The sequence below is a fragment of the Alligator mississippiensis genome, chromosome 14, assembly GCF_030867095.1.
Source record: "Alligator mississippiensis isolate rAllMis1 chromosome 14, rAllMis1, whole genome shotgun sequence".
Taxonomy (NCBI): domain Eukaryota; kingdom Metazoa; phylum Chordata; order Crocodylia; family Alligatoridae; genus Alligator; species Alligator mississippiensis.
This window is the reverse complement of record NC_081837.1, coordinates 26,725,209-26,747,221: the sequence shown is the minus strand read 5'-3', so window position 1 is coordinate 26,747,221 and position 22,013 is coordinate 26,725,209. Positions and strand designations below refer to the sequence as shown.

General features: G+C 46.0%; 1 protein-coding gene across 6 annotated transcripts in view; it reads right to left on the bottom strand.

The window, feature by feature from the left end:
- The window catches only part of AP2B1 (adaptor related protein complex 2 subunit beta 1), a 139,273-nt gene that overhangs the window by 106,532 nt on the left and 10,728 nt on the right, over nt 1-22,013 (bottom strand). For all 6 annotated transcript variants that reach the window (XM_059717064.1, XM_059717068.1, XM_059717065.1 and 3 more), the window contains one exon: nt 20,328-20,573. In XM_059717064.1, coding sequence (XP_059573047.1) covers nt 20,328-20,573 — 246 coding nt within the window. The remainder of the gene's footprint in view (nt 1-20,327; nt 20,574-22,013) is intronic.

Here is a 22,013-nt window from a genome sequence, read left to right as displayed (position 1 = left end):
TGATTGACGGGTATTTCCATTCCTTACAGCTCCAGATGCCCACGGGTGAAACTCCAAACGAGGAGTCTGCAGCAGGGAAGTGAAGGACAGCCACCTCTGGATCCAGGCGGCAGGGCCCGGTGTCTGCTTCCCCATTGCGTGTGGGGAACAGATACAGGGCTCTGACAACCGTGGAGGAGACAGAGGAGGAGCATTTTCCTGCAGAGGTGGTGATCCCTGTAGCCCCTACTGGGCAGGCTGGGGGATCACTGCCCAGGCAGAAGAAACACCGAGTGATTATGGTGGGCGACTCGATCCTGAGAGGCATGGAGAGGCCGATCTGTCGACCGGATCCTATTGTGAGAGAAGTCTCCTGCATGCCTGGAGCTAAGATCAGGGACATCACTGAGGCGATTCCTGCTCTCATTAAGCCCTCTGACTACTACCCCATGGTCCTCATCCATGTGGGAACCAACGATGCGGCTAGGACCAGCCCTGACCGCATCATGAAGGACTTCCATGAACTGGGAGACAACCTCAAGAAGACTGGAGCACAGGTTGTATTTTCTTCCATCCTTCCGGCTGGCAGCAGCTGGAGACCAGTGGCTCCAGAGTTGGTGTCTTCAGGAGAGCTTCGGATTCTACAGCCATAACCAGCACTTCCAGGGAGGAGGCTTCCTGGGAGATGATCATCTCTTTCCCAGAGATAAGTATCTGTTCACCCGCAGGTTGGCTGATCTCCTCTGAAGAGCTTTAAACTAGGCTCGACGGGGGTCGGGGAACCGGTGGCCGAAGAGAGCCCAGGGTTGGTAAACCACAAACAAGATGCCAGATCACACCAGGTAAGTATTAAAGGGTTGGTAAGCCATAAACAAGGCACCAGACCACACCAGGTAAGTAATAAAGGGAACACACACCATCAAGGCACAGGGGCACCAAGAGCCCCTTTGAGGGACTAAAATGTCTTTGTACAAACGCCAGGAGTATGGGGAACAAGCAAGAGGAGCTCACACTCTTGCTTGCTGGCACCCAGTACGACATAGTCAGACTAACCAAAACATGGTGGGATTCTAGACACGACTGGGCGGTGGGCATTGAGGGGTATAGGTTGTATAGGTGCATTAGAGTGGGGAAAAAAGGTGGGGAGGTAGCACTCTATGTTAAGGAGCAGTATACGTCTTCCACTATTAAGGTGGGGGTGGAAGAGGGGAACACCGAGGCATTGTGGGTCAGGATCGAGGGGGGGCCAGAGGAAAAGGACTTGGTTGTGGGGGTCTACTACAGGCCTCCTCATCAGGATCAAGAGCTAGACGATATATTCTCTGGGCAGCTAGCAGATGCCACACAGGCGAGAGAGGTGGTGGTCATGGGAGATCTAAACTATCCAGATATCTGCTGGGAGGAGCAGACAACCAAAACAGGCCGCTCATGGAGGTTCTTACGCTATGTGCAGGACCTCCACCTAACCCAGGTGGTGTCTAGTCCCACCAGGGGTAGCGCCTTGCTTGACCTGGTTTTAGCAACAGGGGATGATCTCGTGGGGAACACGCAAGTTCGTGGTAGCCTGGGAGATAGTGACCATCACTTGGTCGAGTTCACTATCTAGCGAAGGGTGGGTGAAGTAACTAGCGGGGCTAAGGTGTTGGACTTCAGAAGGGGCAACTTTAGCAAGTTTAGACGGCTAGTTAGTGAGGGGATGCAACTTAAGTACATAGAGCAAAAGGGGGTCCAGGAGGGCTGGAGGTATCTCAAGGGAGTGACCCTTGGGGCTCAAAAGGAGTCTATCCCATTACGTAGGAAGGGAGGTAAGGGGGCAAAAAAGCCCCCTTGGCTGAACAGGGAACTCCAGGAGAGTCTGGGGGCAAAGAAAGAGATGTATGGGTGATGGAAGCAGGGAGCAGACACCAAGGAGGAATATATCTCCCTGATGCGCTATTGCAGGGAATCAGTTAGACAGGCCAAGGCAGGGCTTGAGCTCAGGCTGGCTTCAACAATCAAGGACAATAAAAAGTCCTTCTTCAGGTATATAGCGGGCAAAAGGAAATCAGGACAGTTGATGGTTGACACGAGGAAAAAAGCAGAGCTCTTCAATGAGTTTTTCGCTTCAGTATTTCTATGTACCGACCAAGCCAATTCCCCCACCTCGATCATTGACGGATGTCCACATGGCACCAGTCCACCTACGGTTAGTTCTGAAATAGTTAAGGAGTTCCTGGAGGAGCTGGATGGGTACAAGTCAGCAGGCCCAGATGACCTCCATCCACACCTGCTGAAAGAATTGTCCAGTGTCGTAGCTGAGCCACTGGCACAGCTGTTCGAGCACTTGGGGTGCTCTGGACAGGTCCCTGAGGACTGGAGAAGGGTCAGTGTGGTGCCCATTTTCAAGAAAGGGAGAAGGGATGAGCTGGGTAACTTTAGACCACTCAGTCTTACCTCTATTCCTGGGAAAATGCTAGAGAAAATAATCAAAGAACACATTTGTGCAGGCCCAGCAGGGGAAACCAGCACGGGTTCGTCAAGGGTAGATCCTGCCTGACAAACCTTGTAGCCTTCTATGACCAGGTCACACACTGCCTGGACGTGGGAGCCAAGGCTGATGTCATCTTCCTGGACTTCAGGAAGGCCTTCAACACAGTTTCGCACCCTATCTTCATTGGGAAGCCAGTGGACTGTGAAGTGGATGCCTACACAGTCAGGTGGGTGGCCAACTGGCTTAGGGACCACACCCAGAGAGTGGTGGTGGATAGTTCCTTCTCGGCCTGGAGGGAGGTGGGCAGCGGGGTCCCGCAGGGTTCGGTCCTCGGACTGATATTATTCAACATCTTCATCAGCGATTTGGACGAGGGCGTGGAGAGCACCCTCTCCAAGTTCACTGATGATACCAAGTTATGGGGCAAAGTTAGTACACCGGAGGGCAGGGAGCAGATTCAGGCTGACCTGGACAGGTTGGATCAATGGGCAGAGAGAAATAGGATGCAATTTAATAAAGATAAATGTAAGGTACTCCACATGGGAAGGAAGAACCCCCAGCACACCTATAGGTTGGGGAGTGTCCTTCTCAGGAGCTTGGAGGCAGAGAGGGATCTTGGAGTCATAATTGACTCCAAGATGAACATGAGCCGGCAGTGTAACGAGGCCATCAACAAGGCCAATCGCACCTTGTCGTGCATTAGCAGGTGCATGACTAATAGAACAAAGGAGGTGATGCTCCCCCTCTATGTGGCACTGGTCAGGCCACAGTTGGAGTACTGGTGTCCAGTTTTGGGCGCCACACTTCAAGAGGGACGTGGGGATTCTGGAGAGGGTCCAGAGGAGGGCCACTTGCATGATTAGTGGCCTTCGTGATAGAACCTACGGGGGGAGGTTGAGAGAGCTGAATCTCTTTAGCTTTCACAAGAGACGGCTGAGGGGAGATCTTGTGGCTGCCTATAAACTTATTAGGGGAGGTCAACGGGGGATAGGGGAAGCGCTGTTTACTAAGGCGCCCCAGAGAGTGACTAGGGATAACAGGTGTAAACTAGTTGAGAATGGATTTAGGTTAGATATTAGGAAGAAATTTTTCACAGTAAGGGTGGCCAGGATCTGGAATGGGCTTCCAAGAGAGGTTGTGCTATCACCTAGCTTGGAGGTCTTCAAGAGGAGGCTAGATAGTCATCTGGCTGGGGTCATCTGACCTCGGTCCTCTTTCCTGCCAGGGGCAGGGGGTCAGACACGATGATCCATTATGGTCCCTTCCGACTCTACAATCTATGAATCGAGGCACCCCTCAGAAAATACCAGCTCTTCACTTTCACTCACTTTTTGACAACAGAAAAAGAGTTTAGCAATTCTTCTGTTGCAAACAACTCAGAAGGACCACAGCAAAACAGAATGTGTTGGACACTATGGAATCCTACAGGAAATCTTTGGGTTTATCTTGTGGATCTTGTGTATATGTTTGCACACCTAACCTTTCTAATATTGCGTGGCACCCTGTAGCATAAGGATCTTGTGGTACCCAGGTAGAGAACCACTAGTTTAAACTCCAGTTTATTTGCCCTGCAATACAACCATATGGCTGGTTTCTCAGATTCTTGGGTATTCTGAGAAGAGAGTCTTCCAAGCTTACTGCTTTGACCATGCCAGTCTCTTTTCCAGTGGCTTCCCCAATCTCTACTGTATCAAACATAAGTTGTGGGCTTCAAAGCCCTTTCCACCATATGCATCCTCCCCCATTCAGTATCACCTGGTTGATGCCATCACCTATGATGGCGATTTGTGGCTTTGTCCATGTAGGCTCTTCAACACTTAGGAAGAGCAGCCCATAAAGAGTCACCTCCTTATTCTATCCCAAATCCCATGGTATAACTCTCCCTTGCTGCAAAGCCCAATATGAGGTAAGGTGAGATCATGCTCCATGCTGCCAAGAAAAAAATGACAATGGAGCCAGTGTCCATCACAAGGGACATCATCGTTCACTTTTCACACCAGCAACTGGAACCAACCCTTTCAGGAAGGGTAGTGTGAGGATATTCATCCCAGGCTGGAGCAGCTTGGGAACTCCAATCTTAGGCATCTCGCAGTAGACAAGCTGGAAGGAGGAAGAGAATCCAGCGTGGTCTGGAGGCAGGAATTAATAATACACTGCTCAGGCATAGCCAAGAAGCATCAAAACAAACAGCCCAAGAAGCACACCAGGCACAGAAGCACTGGCATTAGAGAACCAACTGCAAATCTCAGCCTGTGTCAAACAGCACATTGCAATGCAAAATTTTCCTACAAATCCCCAGTTTGGAAGAAGAGATGAGTGGATAGGCAGAATCCCAAACTCTGCCTGACAAAGGCAGCTCTTACATGGCATAAAAAGCTAGCTGCAGGGAAGACTGACAGCACCAAGCCACCTGGGAGATGGGAGTCAGCTTCTTCTGCAAAAATCATACCAGCCCCCATAATCAGTTTCATAAAGGTGATCAGAATCATCATCTCTGTTTAATATATAGGGAAAACAGGGGAAGGGAAGGCCACATGACTTGACAGATTCCCAAAGCAAGTCAGTGGCAGAGCTGGAATTTGCATCCATATCTTGTGCATTCCAATACAGGGCTTAATCCAGTGGGATAAGAAACACTGTGTAAATGTATGGGATTAAATTCCTGTTTAATACAAAATTAACCCTCATTTGTTAAAATTTAAATCAATTCAGAACATATACCCCCCATTCTGTCCATTGCACCTGAGTGCTTCACAGCATACCCCTGTGACTAGATGACCTGCCTGACTCATATCTGCTTGCTGCTCAGTTTAAGCCTCTTAACAGAGGCATTCCTCATTGCAACTCTTTGCCAATCCCAGCACGTTCTCTGATCCTGGAGTGTCATCCTTTAGGAATAGGTGGCTTATTCAAAACAGACCCCAAATGCCAGGCTGTTTTCAAGTACAGCTGGAGCAAGAAAAGGTCCCTCTGCTCTTTTCTATGAGAAACATGTCAGAACATGAGCAAAGCCAGTTACTTTAGGTCTTCCTGGGACTCCGTAGCCATTACTATTTTCTTACAAAGTGTTCTATTTCTTACCTTTAAAATTTAATAACTAGTCAATAGGAATCAAATCTCTGGAGCATCAGTATGGGGGGATAAGAGCATATCAGCAGCTTATAACCTATTATTTTATGGATAGAATCTAGCCTACTACACAAGAATATCTTCAGTGCTTGCACAAACTGTACCATCCAGTAGACGGGGTGGAGAAGGGGAAGGGAGGAGAACTAAAAACCATCCCTCTCTTGCCCTAAAGAGATCAACTAACTGAACTGATCAAATGGACACTACTGAGTTCCACCTCCCCAGGAGATCACCAAAAGGAAGTGACAGTTATAGCTGGAAAGAGAAAAGGACCAGACTGGTAACAGCCCATCTTAAATTGGTTTGTCACTTGATCTAGGAGAGATATAAGCCCTAGGCTGCTAGACCGGATCAATTAAATCAACCTGATGGGTTTACCAGCTCAAAGCACCTACACAGCTGTCAGACCTGGATGCACTTTCTTCTCAGTACACACCATTAATGCCACAAGATCTAAGCACAACAAAATGAGTCTAATTACGTGTTCTATACTATAGCTTGGTATGTTTGCTAATTAGCTTGTTGTACTATTTCAGTTTACTCACATAGTTTGTCAGGAGAAACTCTATGGTGAATGGGGAACTTGTATAAGGTACTAAATGGAATAAAGTGTCCAAATAGCATGCTGAGGGTTAGGTCCCACAGCAAAACATAGGTGTGATTGCCAAACAGGCAGCTACAACTGTCATAGCTTTAATCTACTGAATAAAGTTAATGATGGATTGATGACAGCAGAAAAGATACCCTGGCAGGGGGCAGCAAACAGTTCAAGCCCAGCTGGGCCAAACAGATGCTCTGTTCGCTAGCTCACAAGGCCATATGTTCACAATTCCTTGTTTTATCCAGATTGTTGCACAGGTAGGCATACCTGTGATATATTTAATCACCCTTTCATTTTGTTGTAGGAAAACAGTCCCACCAACCAAAAGCTTCTTTGATCCAGTTCTCAAGAATACCCAGACTCAGGGCCCCTCTACAAGTGCAGGTAAAGGCACAATGGGAATCCAATATGCAATCCATACAATCACGCCTCCTGCTATGCCACACATGCATGGCAGGAGGCATGATTGTTGAACTGCATATTAGATCTCATCACACTTTATTGCCTGATCCTAGGCTCCTCCTGCATCAGCAAGAAACAAACTCCTGTGGCTGGGAGCCCCATAAGCTGAGGGGCTCCCAGCCTTGGGGGTGCATGAAGACCCCAGGGGTGAGAGAGCATGGCTGCCATCATCTCTCAGCCTTGGGGGTTCATTAAATCCTGGAGACTGGGAGACAGTGGCAGTTGCCATCTCCCAGCACCAAGGGTTCACACACTCCTGGGGCTGGGAGAGTGCAGCCATACCCTGCAACTATCGAGAGCCAACTGGGTTCCAGCACCAGATGTGCTGCCAGGACCCAGTGCCTGCAGCTGCTGGGACCCAGAGTTAGCAGCTGCCCAGGCTGAGAGTTCCCTCAGTTGCAGCCCCTCCCAGCAGCTTCCGCTCACCGTCACAAGCAAAGACGCTTCTTCTCTGCCCAGAATCAGGACATCACCCCACCAAAAATAATATTCTGCAAAAGCATTTGGTTTTATAATTGCTCTTTATGCTCATCAAGAGAATACAGGAGTTTCAGCATATCAGCACAACTCCTGAATTCTTTGATCATAAAGGTACTGGCAAAGGAAAGAGATTAGAAACCAAGAGGGTGCTTTTGCATAGGAGGTGAATGGTGTCCCAGCTGCATAGTGTCTAATCCCAGCCAGTTTTCTCCCATCAGCCAAGCTGTCTGCATCAACCTCCAACCAAGACAATTTAGTATTTGTACTACTGTACAGCTCAGGAGCCCTACTCATGGACAAAAATGCTATTGTGTTAGGCCCTGCACAAACAAGCACAAAATCAAAAGACCATCCCTATTTCAAAAGGCCTGCAATATAAGCTTCCTTCCTTCCTGCACACTCACTTTGCTGTTGTTATCTTGGTGCTGTTACAGCCACTGAACATTTCAGTGCTTGTCATGCATGTATTCTGTAACAAAATGAGCTGGATATTTACTGGTGAATAGAAACTAACAAAAGAACCCTGTCATTAACACACTCACTGCGCATCTGCTCTGATTCATACACTGGAAGGAGCTAGAAGGGACCTCGGAAGATCATTGTGTCCAGTCTCCCTGAACCAAGCAGGAAAGACAAGTGGGGTCAAATAACCCCAGCAAGGTGACTGTCCACTCTCGTCTTGAAGATCTTCAGGGTAGGCAACTGCACCACCTCTGGAGGCAGCTTATTCCACAGGCTTCCTACCATGGCTGTGGTAGGAAGTTTTTCCTAATGTTGAGCCTGAAACAGTCTTCCAGGAGTTTGTGGCCATTACTCCTGGCTTTCCCCAAGGGTGCCCTGGTAAACAGTTGTTCACCGAGCCCTTGATATACATTCCTGATGTAGCAGTAAGCTGCTACCAAGTCCCCTCTCAGCCTTCTCTTCTTCAGGCTGAAGAGTTCCAGGTCCCTTCTCAGCCTTACCTCATATGGCTTGGCATGCAAGTTTCTGATCATACGGATGGCCCTTCTCTGGACTCTCTCGAGCCAGCATGGCGACAAAGCTATGCTGGCTGTCGTTCAGAATCCCACCTTCTGCAAGCCTATTGCATATATACTCCTTGATTAATTATTCGAGGATTTTCCCTGGGATAGAAGTTAGAGCTGATTACATGCATTCTATTCCTTTTAGCTCATCAGGTCCAACACAAGTCAGAGTCCATTCTGGATTTCCACCCTTCTTGGGAATCAACACCTGCTCCAAACAATGGAATAACAAGGACAGAAAAGAAGGTGACTGAAGATAATGGGCTGGCAGAGGAGTCACTAACTATATAACCTGAGGACAAGGTTTCACAGATATTACTGACAGTCTAGCTTGGCCTGATGGTGGTGTATTAAAAACGAACTCGGCTCTAAGCCAAGAACCTAGGTTTGCAGGGCCTAGAATATAACATTTTTCTTCTAGTAACCTAACCCCATGGGAAGCCTAGATGCAAATGTGGAACCTTGCCATGTGGTGCTCAGTCACACTGCCAGAGCCACACTTAGGAGAACGGTACCAAGTGTTACTACAGCCTGAAGAGGAGAAATGTGCAAGACTAACATGCAATACTACATCCTGAAGGCACCAATCAAAAAGAGTGAGGCCAACTGAGCCCAAGACGCATGGAATCTAGGGGAGTTGTCTACAGAGACTGCTCTGAAGATTAAAAGTTACCTATGGTAGCAACATGACCAATATCATGACAGAAAAATACTGTTGGGTTTAAGAGCGAGAAGGTCGATACGGGCCAGGGTGCATTTTATACTGTGCTTTCCTGCTACCTTTCCAATTCCTGAAAAAAAGTCAAACATCTCTATGTCCTGAACCCCAAGAGAAGCAATTATAGAATAGGATCTCTCATCCAAATGGAGTTCATGTTCTACTTTAAAAGACTGCCACCTTGTGGTTTACTTTCTCAAAGCCATGGAGACAACCCAGAGACCATTTTGCATGCAGGACTACTGAAAAGGCTGGTGATTAGCCCATCTACAACAAGGTTTCAAAATGCAAGAACAAACTTCAGTACCAGCATCTTGTGCACACCAAGGAACAATTCCTTAGGAACATATGAACTAGGATCACCATTAACAGTAATAAGTAGATTTCATGACACTGAAACCAGGAGCTTTATTACAAGTGTTTGAAGATACTCCAATAGTCAGAGCCAGGTGACAGCCCAGTTACCTTTTGCTCCTCCATTAAGTGCCAGCCTCTCTCATTAACAATACTAACAGACCCAGTAAGATCTGCCATCTCTGGAAGTAGCACAATTATACTGAATTCAGGTGACATAACCCTGTACACTAGAGCATTAAAACTGAGATTTTTTTAAAAATTAAGATACCGTCTCAGGAAAATAAGGCAAATGTAGCTGAGATGCTTTGCCTGAACCAAGCTGACACAAAGCTATTAGTATAACAAAGGAAGCCATGAGATTGAAAATGACCAGAAAGAGTCTATACTTCTAAACTGGCGACTCTCCGAATTCCATACTTATCCTCACATTGGTTCTGAACCAAGGGAGTAGGCAGTAAAGAGAAAGAAAGAGTTGTCTTGCGATCAAGCAACAGGTCTGGGAAAAAGACCTGGGTTCTCTTCACAGTTTCATGGAGGACACTGGACAAGCACCAGCTACTCTGGACCTCACATGACTGTGAACAGAGTAATTTCTTTCTCCACTTCAGACAACTACTGAGAGTTCCAGTTAATTCAGGTCTGCAAAGCTGAGAAGCTACCCTAATAAGCACTACAGAGCAGCTTCTGAATAAATCAAAAAGAAAAGCCAGATGTTGCTCATCTTAGTCAGAGGGGAGAGGGGGAAAAAGGATTACTACGAAGGCTGAAAGGCCACAACGTAAACCTATTCAAAAGGCAGTGCCTTCTAAGTCAAATAGGCTATTACATTTTAATGAATAACAGAAATGTGAAGTTTTAGGATGCCCAGCTTAAGGGTATATTTGCACACATCTACATACATTCCTTCTTATGGACTTCTATATTAGTAGTGTGGCACCTGAACACTTGAGTCTAAATGCTGCATGACTCCTTCATAACAAGATATTACTGTAAGGGCAAATGTCTGCTGCTAACAAGGTCACTGTAATTTAGAGCCAGACAACAGAAAAATAAGGAAGATTTGGATTGGTAGGAATACACATCCCAACCTTTGCTCAATTACCCAGCAATCAGCAGACTGCAGATGGAGTTATTACTCTATGCAGCAACCAACTTGAATGATGTACCATGTGGCAGAGAGGCAGCTGATTAGAGACAATAAAAACCCATCTTGCTGGATGTGTGTGTCATTAAAGAGGAGGTTTCCATCCTATACCCCTCTTGCCTTCTCTTGAAGAAATATTTACCATCTCCCCGGAAAGAAAAACCCAGTACACACTAGAAATGAGGATTTCTTGCTGTAAGCTAAACATTATGCTTATGCGAAATGGCAGCTGCTCTGCATTCTCACATCTCATCAAAAGAAGAGGAAGACTTTTTTGTTCCAAAGAAAACATGAATGAGTTAAGAAAAAAGGGCTCTAGCCAGCTGGGTACACCTTTGTATGAGAGAGAATATCCTGCAGGGATAGAGGCTGTTTGTACTTGGATAGCTACTCTTTGTTTAAATGAAAATTTCCAGTCAGGCCTGCTTTCACCTAGTGAAAGCCCAAGATCAAAGAGAAGGAGCTTGTTAGCAAATATTGGTGTTCACCCAAAGATGAAACTTATTTGGTGTATTTTTTTATATAGCACTTGGTGATCAGCTTCACAGCAACACAACCAATTTAATTTCACATTGAGGAAAGCAGTGATGAGCTGGACTTTCCGAATAGGAAAGAAATGAATATATTAATCTATATAAGATACAGACAAAATCCCTGTGGACCCCATCACAGGAGGCTGGTAAAATATATCTAGTCAGGTTAACTGATGCCTTTAATAAAAGACTGTAATGAGGTTAAATGTTATATAGACAACCCTTCTGCCCTTGGAAATGGATACATTCTCACCCTGGTCATTGTTAAAAGATAAGGATGTACAAAGTCCAGCTAATGACAGAAAAAATAAATAAATAAATAATTAAATAAATAAATAAATACACTAGATGCCTTCTGCACCCCTCCCTGCTCTTGCTCCTCAAATCAACACTCTTCCTGTGAATACACCCCAAAAACCAGAGAGGGCTGCCAGGAATGAATGTGTCAATCAGTTTTGTGTTGCTGCCTTGTTGAATTTTGGGAGGATACCTATGACAGGTAATACCCGCTCCACTTAACCCTCTTTGGGATCAGGTAGGCTATTCTAGGTTTGTTCTGCTGGATGGCAGGTGAGATGATTTATTAAAATTCCCCAGCCTGGTTGAAGCGATTAACCCAGAAAAATGGGACAATCATTGCCTTTGATACTTTTCCCATTTTCACTTAATTTAATGCAGAACAGTAGTTTAAATGCTTTAGAAACAGATATGGTCATTCATGACAGCTGAAGGTTAATTTACCACAGTGGTTTCTTCTGGTCAAGGTGCTGGATTCAGGAGGGAGGACAGGCAAAGCCTTATTAATTCCTGCTAAAACAAATTGTCCCCTCTCAGTGAAACTGAAAAGACCACAAGCAAATATCTTCTTGGGCTACTCCACATGCAGCCTTGTAATCAAACATAGGAAAAAAGGTCTTCTCCTTATGCTTCAAAGGACAGGACCAGCTGCCTCGAAAGGGCACTGTGTATCCAAGCAAACATCATGTGAAAGCCTGGTATTAATTCAGGGCAGAATGGGGAAACCCCCCCCCCCAAAAACACACATCTTGAAAGAGATCATTCAGTTGACAGCAAAAAAAGTTGGCTTTTCACCACCTGCCCTGATTTATTACTGATTGCAGGAAATTCTGGGCAAGCCAGTAGTTGTATGGTTTGGTATGTACACAAATGACAAACAGCTGTGGGACATAGAATAGTGGGAAATGATCACCACAAACAGAGTCCATCAAACCTGGTACTTCCAAGCTGCCAAAAATCAGTGACAGTCTTATGTCCCCCTGCTTTCCAACATAAAAGCTTGAAGAAATTTACCTTCTTTGCTTCCTGCTGGAATTACATTTAGAGTTTATCAGACATGAGGGATCTTACATGTATCCTTAGGACATATACTTAAAGGATCATCTACTGAGGGATTTTTCAAGCTGTTGTCCACCAGCTTTAATCAAAAGTACTAATGATGGCCCAGGGGCGGAAACAGGTTCCTTTAGAATCCCAGCTGATGGACAGATCTACTGCATAACTGAGCTCAGTAGAAGTGTCTTGTAAAGGATGGACTATTAATCCCAAATCTCCATCTCTGTTCCAACAGTTCACATAACCTTATTAAAAATACAAGCATTGATTTTCTCCAGTCACTAATTCATATAAACTCACTGCCTGTAATGACTAAAGTCATCAATCCACCTACCCCCAGGACAGCCAGGAAGCCTGCGGTAGGCAGCAGTGAGTAGATGTCACACACACAGGGCAAGCCTGGATTTTTTATGGACCAATTCCGCAACCCTGATTTTCCTCATGGAAAAGTAACCTTATGGGACTTCAGCACCCTAGGACTCCAAACTGCCATAAGCAGCTCTCTGAGCCAACATCTAGCTGTATAGAATTCCAAACCTCTCAATTTCTAGACACTGTTTTATATGAAGGTTTCATAAGGGGGTTAAAACATTAGATATGGAACATACAGATGGCATTAAACGGCTGGGCCAAACTAGCCCTTCATCATTCAAACACCCACATGTTGATGAAGGGATTGTTTCCATGCCATTCACTCTTTCAAGCCATTAAAGGAGAATTTGAGATTCTGAGGTCTTGCCACAGCTGGACAAAGCCTGGGATTCTCTAAGGGGCCTATGAGTTATGCACTTAACTCACTGAAATTCAGTGAATGCCCAAATCTCTCCCTTGAAGGTCTCTGAAAAATCCCAGTGCCACTTGATGTACCAGGTCAAACACACAAGTGACAATATCATTTTGCATAAATACAGCATCCAAACATAAAAAAAAATTTCCTTGCACTATTATTGGGCCCAGCAGGATCTGATGGATGTTATCTAAGGCTTTAATATCTATAGTCTCTCTCCAGCTAAAGATCATTGTGATGATGGAAGTAAAATGCAGCTAGAAAAGTAAAGCACAATTGTGACAGAGAAACTGCCAGCATATACACCCCTGTGCATTTTATGTGGATTTAAAAAAAAAAAAAAAAAAAAGGCTAATATGAAAAGTTCTGTTCAGCCAAAAGGCACAAGGAAGATGTTGTTGTTCTTCATCCTGACAAAGTTAATTAAAGGTGTGCACTACAGAGAAACTGACACTATCCATGTATTATCAACTGTACAAACAATATAAAATAAAAGCAGAGGATTTTTCCTCTCTAATCTTTATCCAGTTCTAGGACTGGATAAAGGTGTTACAAGTAGCTAAGGAAGGGAAAAGTATTTCAAGAAGTGTGATTGAAGAGGATAGGCCCCCTGAACTGCAGAAAGCTAAAGGAAAAGTAGTTTATTTACTAAATTCCCATTCTGACTTAAAAGCAATCTTTCCTCTAAAGAGTTCCTTAGTATCTGCAGTTCTCACCAGCTAGATGAGAAAAACCATCTCTACTCCTTTGCACTGCAGATAAACAGGCAGTGAAGACAGCAAGATCTGTTTTGCAAACTTGCCAGGGGAGGGGGAAAGAAAATTCATTAGGTTGTTCTTCCAGTACTGAATTTTGTAAGAGGCTTTTCCCCATGAAAATTTTCCTCATAAGTATTTGCAATCTGACATCTGCTGCACACAGATTCCTAGATAGAGCAATTGTACCATGACTTTGCTACAATAGCCCTCAGGGAATGGATGATGTTTTAAAACTAGCTTGCCCCTCCTCACTTATAAGCAGAGATCTGGGTTTTCCATTTTCCACAGAAAAACGGAGTAAACTGTGGATTATGCCTGTTACCAGAAGCAAATGCAGATTTCTCATTTTACCAGAGAAACCCACGGATTTTACCGTTTTGCAACGAGCTCCCTGCAGGCTGGAAGACTTCCAGCCTGCAGGGAGCTGGGAGGGAGCGGGAAGAAAGTGGAAAGACAGTGGGCATCACATGCATAGACATGCATGTGGCCTCAGGCAGCCTGCAGAGCAGCTCCAGCAGGTAAGTGCAGGGGGAAAGAGGGGAATTCAGGCCCCTGTAGGGAGGGAGCTAGGCAGGGCTGGGGAACAGTAGTGAGCAGGGGGCCTACTGTTCCCTGCCACATCACTTCTCCCACCATGACCCGGTGTGGCAGGGAGTGGAGGAGCTGTGCGGAAAACCTCCTTGCCCATCCTTGTACACTGCCACCGCTCCCCCCACCCGGCAACACACCTCCTGTGTGCACAGCTGCAGTGAGGTGGAGGCGCGTCGTCAGGGTAGTGCGGGGGGGGGGGGGGGGGCGGCGGCGGCAATGGCAGCTCACAGTGGCAAGGAACCCCCATGAGGCCCTGCTATTCCCGGCTGCACCAGGTCGTACACACCGGCTCCAGAGGCCCTGGGGAAGGGAAGCGGGCGAAAGCTTGAGCCTGCAGCGTGCACCTACCCTGGGTACAGATCTGGGGGGCACGGGTCTCCCCTGAGCCCCAGAAGTGTGCACGGCAGTGGGGAACTGGCCCTCCCTCTTAACCTCCCCTAGACAAGCTACCCACGGCCCCGTCCTGCTTCCCACTGGGGCCCTACAGCTGCGCGTTGTAGCCCCGGGCCCCAAGCCCCACTTGACTGGGCAGCAGCCTCAGCCTGTGCCTGCCCCAGGTGGCAGGGCATCAGTCCCCACTACCCCCTGGGAGTGCATGCAGCAGCGGAGAGCCACCTAACCTGGGCCCGCAGCAGGGGGGGAGCGGGGGCATGGTGCTGCGGACCCAGGCCCATACCCCTGACAGCTGGGGGCCCCTCTGGCAAGGCTGGGGGAGCAGGGGCTGTGGGTGGGGGGCAAGAGGCACCAGCAAGGCTGTGGGGGCACCTTTAATTTTAATCATGGATTTTGGGGGTTTTAGCAGAGACTTTGTGATTTTTTATCAGGGAAAACCAGGATCCCTGCTTATAAGTAAAGACCAAAGAGGGATTACCTGTTTAACACCTAGTGACCTGTATAGATGACTCCACTGCCCTTGTTCAGCAATTTGATTTTTTAAGTGCCCATGTTACACCCCTGCAACATGGAAGATATTGAATTCAGCCGTCTGAAATGGAAACTGTACAACATGAAAAAGAAAGAAGCCAAACTATAATCTGCCTGGCACCTGACTCCCCAGCCCAGCCCCTGGCTTCTTTACTTTTCATTCCATCCAGGAAGAGCACACACCAACTGCTGAAACTTCCTTAGCCTGACGAAGGGTTTTTGAACTGGAAAGCTTGCTTAATAACTATTCTCCAACTATTTGGGTTGGTCTAATAAAAGATATCAAATTCACCCAAGGAACCTTGGGTTCTATGAATCTATAACCTGGAGAGGGTCCAGAGAAGGGCCACTCGTATGGTTAAGGGCCTGCAGACCAAGCCCTACGAGGAGAGACTAGAGAAACTGGACCTTTTCAGCCTCTGCAAGAGAAGGTTGAGAGGCGACCTTGTGGCTGCCTATAAGTTCATCACGGGGGCACAGAAGGGAATTGGTGAGTATTTATTCACCAAGGCACCCCCGGGGGTTACAAGAAACAATGGCCACAAGCTAGCAGAGAGCAGATTTAGATTGGACATTAGGAAGAACTTCTTCACAGTTAGAGTGGCCAAGGTCTGGAACGGGCTCCCAAGGGAGGTGGTGCTCTCCCCTACCCTGGGGGTCTTCAAGAGGAGGTTAGATGAGTATCTAGCTGGGGTCATCTAGACCCAGCACTCTTTCCTGCCTACGCAGGGGGTCGGACTCGATCTATTGAGGTCCCTTCCGACCCTAACATCTATGAATCTATGAACCTTGTCTGGCCATGTTGCAATTAATCACTTACATTTTTTCCCTGTCACAACCCAAAGTTGTGATTTTTTGTTTGTGTGCGCGCTTCGGCACCGCTAAATTATTTCCCGCCAAATTTGTCGCTTTCTTTGCACGGTAGAGCTCTCTGCTGCTAGAGAGAGCTCTGGTGCAACGGGGGATTTCCCGCCAAATTGTAGCTTCTTTGCAGCGTGCATCTCTTTTGCATTGTAGTGATACACGTTGCAAAGAAGTTCCCGCCATTTGTATTAGGATCCGCACCATGTTATTGGCCGACTCCTAATTTAGGCACACGTGGCGGCTAGCGATTGGCTTGCTAGCCGTACAAAAGGCTTGGGTAGTTTCCGCCCAAGTCGGAGGAGGGAGGATGAGAGAGATCTGTGTGAAGATCTCCAAGCGCTGCAGACCCTCGCAGACCTGGCGCGCCTCCCCTAAGCAGGCAAGAGAGGCAATAGAACCGAGCCTACGGAGCTTTCGCTTCTCGCCTCTCCCCGTCGCCGAGCGCAATCCTAGACGTATCCCTTTCCTGTAATTTCGGACCCCGCGGAGCCTAGCAAACTCCAGGGAAAACTTATCGGACCCGCGGAGCCTGAATAACTCCGGGGAAACTTTTCGAACCCAACTTAACTGGACCCGCGGAGCCTAGCAAACTCCGTGGGAGCAATCGTTTTGTCAGAGTCCTCCAACGAGGGTTCAGGCGGGAGCTGTGCCTGGAAACTTGTCCAGCCTACACCAATACCATCTTTGGGTGTAAGTAAACAATCTTTTCAATCAACCATTACGCCTCCGTGACAGATTCTAACTCACGTGTGCAAAACCGCCCCACGGTTCTCTCCCACCCTGTGTGCCCCGGCTGCCGGCCACAGCCCGCGAGCACCGGAGACGGGTCCGGTACGACCCCGGTTCACCCCCGGCTTGCCCATGGCAGCCAGAATGAGATCGGAATCACCGCCGCGCATGGCGATGAGGGCGGGATCGGGGCCCGGCCCGCACACCCTCAAGCTCAGAAGCACTAAAATGGGCAGTGCCCACAGGGAGTTCAATGAACTCTTCATTCTGCCTGAAGCAACTAAGCCTAAGTGCCCCAATTAAGCCTCAGTGTTGCATCTCTCCTTGCAAGTGAAAACAGTAGTACCTGAATGAGCTAAGTGTAGATCCCAAGATCGCTCAGATAGTGATCTTACCTAGAATAATTAAAACCTGAGGATCACACAGTCTCTTCTTGAACACTATTTCAAACCGAACCATCAGGGCCACGATACCATATTCATGGCAGGTCATATTTTTTACTTTTATTATAATATGAAGAAGTTACAGGTTCAGAACCCAAAGCCTTTAGCATCCATTAAAAAGGAACAGAACTGTGCTGAAGAACACTGAACTAAAAGAGCAATAAATGAGTGCAGGGCCTTCTTTCAGGCTCAAACCACCTATAGCAAGCACCTTCACATTAAAAGTCAGGGAAATTTTAGGGATGGATCTACCTGGATACATGATTCCCTTGCACTGCAGCCAAGTCAATGGGTAAAGTGAGCCTGGGGAGAATAGCAGGAGACCATTAAAATGATATTCCATGAAGCAAGACACTCAAACTCACCTCAATCTTCTCCCTTTCTCAAGGGCAAATACCTTTTGCTTTTGTTACCATGGCTGTCATTGTATTGATAAAGTCTTCCTTCTCTTTGTGCTTATTTGCTGGCACACACATAAAATCAAATTACTCTCTGCTTCTCACTTACAACTTGTTTCCCTGTGCATAGGCTCTGCATTTACTTGGAAAGCCTGGCTGCTTTTCCTGCAATAGTCTTAAACCTGGATGTCCCACCTGGCTGGAAAAACTAACCCCAGCCCAAACACATTTAGATCTAAGAACTACTGAAAATGAGCAACAGCTTTTAGGGTGGCAGAAGAGAGCACTAGAGAGCCCCTGGGGCCTCCTCAACCTCCTTGAGGACTCCACTTCAGATGGTGCCATTGTTATGATGGAGATCAGAGATGACTTGCTCAGGAGTCACTCATTACAGCTCCAGCCCTGGCTGAAAGGGAAGTGTGTCACTTGCATGACACTGATACTGTGGTGTTCTTCTCTTCCCAGGACTAAAACTTTTGGTATAGGAAAAGAACAGGAGTCACAGTAAATTTTACCATCTGCCTTCGAAAGCTGGTTGATTACAAAAAGAGACTATAATTATGAAATACAGGCTTTTCTCATTAACTGGGGAAGAGGAGGGATCAATTCCAACGTTTCAGCCAGATTTAAGAGGCAGCTGACTCATGGGCTGGTTAAAGTGCCAGTCCTATTCAGCTACACTGAAGAACCAGACACTGGTTCATAACCACTTTAATAAAGACAAATGCAGCCACAACTGACAAGTGTTCTAGCCCTGCTTCTCAGCTGCCACCAAGCCAGAGTGCGGGTTTGTGGTAGAAATGATTCTTCATCACCATCACCCTTCCAACTTATATATGTTGATGCTTCTCTTACTTTAACGTGGATCTACAACACATTTTTTCTGCATTTGTTTGGAAGGAAAGGGTGCTTGATATACTGAGAAGAGGTACCAGGTGAACCAAAATTTCATTTCAACCATGGAAGATAGTCAAGAAATCTACCAAGGTATAGAAAATGAGGGTATACGTTGAAAGGACAAACTGCAATAATTTTAAGAACCTACTGTAAGTTCAGAAATTCTGGCTGTGGTGATGAAGTTGTTGTGCACTCATTACTATGCAGACTTATTTATTATTTATTTATGCATGCAATATATATGCTACCTGTCCCAATAAAGGTTCAAGGCAACTCACAGTAAGAGAACAAAATAGGAGAGTGACAAGAAAAAAAAGAGCAAGAAAACAAAACAACTTAAAAGGGGAATATAAAACAGAAACCCACTAAAGAGTATCTCAGCATGGCTTTGCTTGCTAAATGCCTGACCAAATGCAAAGGTCTTCTAGTGCTTCCAAAACATGTCCAGGCTTGGACTCTGGCAGACCTCAAAAGGAAGAGTTCTAGAGTTGAGAAAAAATGGCAGAGAACAACCTCTGACACATTTTTGCCAAGCAAACTTGACATACTCCATATTTGCAGGAGGGTGCTCTTGGCCGACCTCTGGGATTGCCATGGGACTGGTGGATTATGAAAGCCTCATGAATGTGTACCCCCCTGGCAGAGGACACTTGTGACTTGTACTCATTAGACAAGGGTCCATGGAGAGAGTATTTAGCTTAACAACTATGCTTTGACCAAAACCAGGTACATGTTGAGATGGATAGAACAGGGAAATCAGTCTGACCATGGTCTTCTGCTGGGGCTAGTGGAGAATCAATATTCCCCCCCAAGCAGAATGATGGGACAGAAGTAATAAAGAAACAGTATATAAAGAACTCAAAAAACAAGGGGATGACCCTCACACAAAGTACTGAACAGGAGAGAGGAATAGGTATGTTTTCTGTAGTGGGAAATCCTGGTTTAGCAGTAGGAGCAGGCAAGGCCAGAAAGGAGGTGACCTGAAAGGACTCCATGGTTCAGAAGACAAACTGGGAGCATCACAAAAGGATCCCACATCACCCTAGAGGACCTGACCTCAGCCCTCAAAATACTTTAGAGTGGTAAGGAAGCTAAAGCATGGAAAATGCATGCAGGGTTCATAGATCTGTGCATTTTTCAGGTTTTTTAATAATGAGCAATGGTGCTTTCAGAATCCTTGTGCTAAGCCACCTGTGTGCATATAAATGTGTGCAAACAAATGTGTCTTCATGTTTGCTTCTACTATCAGCTATCCTTGAAGGGCTAAACCACAGCCTAGAATGCCCCTGGGGAAAGCATGCATTTAAGCTACAGATGGGTCAGCATCAGATGCAGGGTGACAAATAGATGGACTATAGGTTCTAGCTTTTGGGTGAAGGTATGCTAAATCAAGGCTCTGCATACCAAGAGACCCCAGCTGAGCCATGGGCAGCATCTACAAGCTGTTCAAGCCCTACAGCCTTGAAGCACACAGGATGCAAGGACTGGAACCCAACCTAGTCATCAGGGCATGTCCAAACAAGGTAAGGCCTTGATCAGACCTACAAAACAAGATACTTTCTGTTCTTTTCAAGGTTTGAATAATCTCCAGTTAACACATCCATTAACTGGACAGCAACATAATAGTTCCAACTACATGCCCTATTACAAATATAGGAGAAGGCATTGAGGGACAAATACATTACCATGGGATTGGAGTCTGCAATCAGGTCACGTAGGGAATCCAGGAACCCCTGATCCTCCACCATTTGGGCATTAATGTCATGCAGCTTCGCCACACAGACGGCTGCAGTCTTCCGTACATAAGGGTCTTCATCCTTTAGACACTTGCGGAGTGGTTCACACAAATACTCCGTGATTTTGTCCACACGAATGCATCCCATTGTACGGACTGCCAATGCACGGATCAGTGGGTTTGGATCTTCACAGTCCTGCAGGGGAAGCACTTGCAATAAGTGGGTTTTGTAGTACTAACCACTGATATTAGTGAGCACTAGAATGGCTAGCCCTGGAATTAGGATATTCTATTCTTACCCTGCCCAGACAATGGGTCTCTCATTAGAGTAAAGCAATAATTGTCCTAGTCCAAGCCAAACCCCAGGAAAGTTTACAGGTTCCAAAAACATTCTATACAAGTTCAAAATGGTTTGTATTTCTGGCAGTTTGTGCTACTTGCTTTTCTCCATTCAAAACTTTAACATGACTTTACAGCCAAATCTGGGGAACCACTAACTAAGGAGAAATGTTTTTGCATCCTGAAAGCTAGAAACTCTTGGCTTTCAGATGGCACAGCACATTAACACATCTGTAATTCTAGTCACTGCTCAAATCAGAGAATTCAAGTGGTGAAAGATGGTAATTAACTCACAGTGATTTTCATTAAGGTAAACTTCCTGAAGACCATCAGGTCTAGAAACAGAGTTCTACACAGCATTGCCTTGAAGCTGAGATTTTATAGACTCAGCAGTAATCCATCTGATATATCAGACCCTAGTTAAAGGTATATCAACATAGATGTACTTTTCAGAGGCAGAAATGCACATAGCAGGTTCAATGCCTCAGACAGTGCAACTTTCAAACCCTAATTTTAGAAATTCAAGCATTAGCTTCAGTCTGTTTCTAGCATATCAGACATAATTCATTTATACTGTCAAGAAAGTGCTCCAAAATTCAGTTTACAAAAGCATGAGACACACTTCCTTTAATTATTTAATCCCTTATCAATGAAAAGGGGTTGAGCTTAAAATGTACAGAGACTATTTTCTTACAGACCCTGGAGATGACAAGTTGTAGCTGAAATGCTGACCTACCATAGATTATCTCAAACACACTTTCATTTGACCAACCCTTGTTCCAAGTAGCACATTAAAGGGGAAGTCAGAGATAAAACATTTCCTTCCAAAGAAAAAGGTGGTCAAAGTATTAGATCTACTCACTAATTTGTCATACAGGAAGCAAGGGCTTAAGGTGTAATGGGTAAGAGTGCACTGCCCTAGAAGTCTGCTGAGTCTCATCTAAAATTTAATTAGCCAGGAAAGCAAAAGTCCATTTTGAACCGGATTTCTTCCCTGTAGCCAGGAAGGACACCCCCCTACTGCCATGCTAGAAGCTCAGACATGTTCTAATTTACCAGATTTATCTGAAACGAAGACAACTTAATTTAAGGGGACCCTTTCCAAAAATTAGATTCCATATATGGAAAATGTATAAATCTGTTATAATTCACCATGTATAGAATCTAATTATCAAAGGGTTGCCTTAAATTCATCCCCCTCACTGCTGCAGCATGGAAAGTAGCAACAAGGGGTATATGGTAGAGGGGAGACAGATGGTGGGGATCAAGCCACCCCTTGCCTCCTACCACTTCTCTC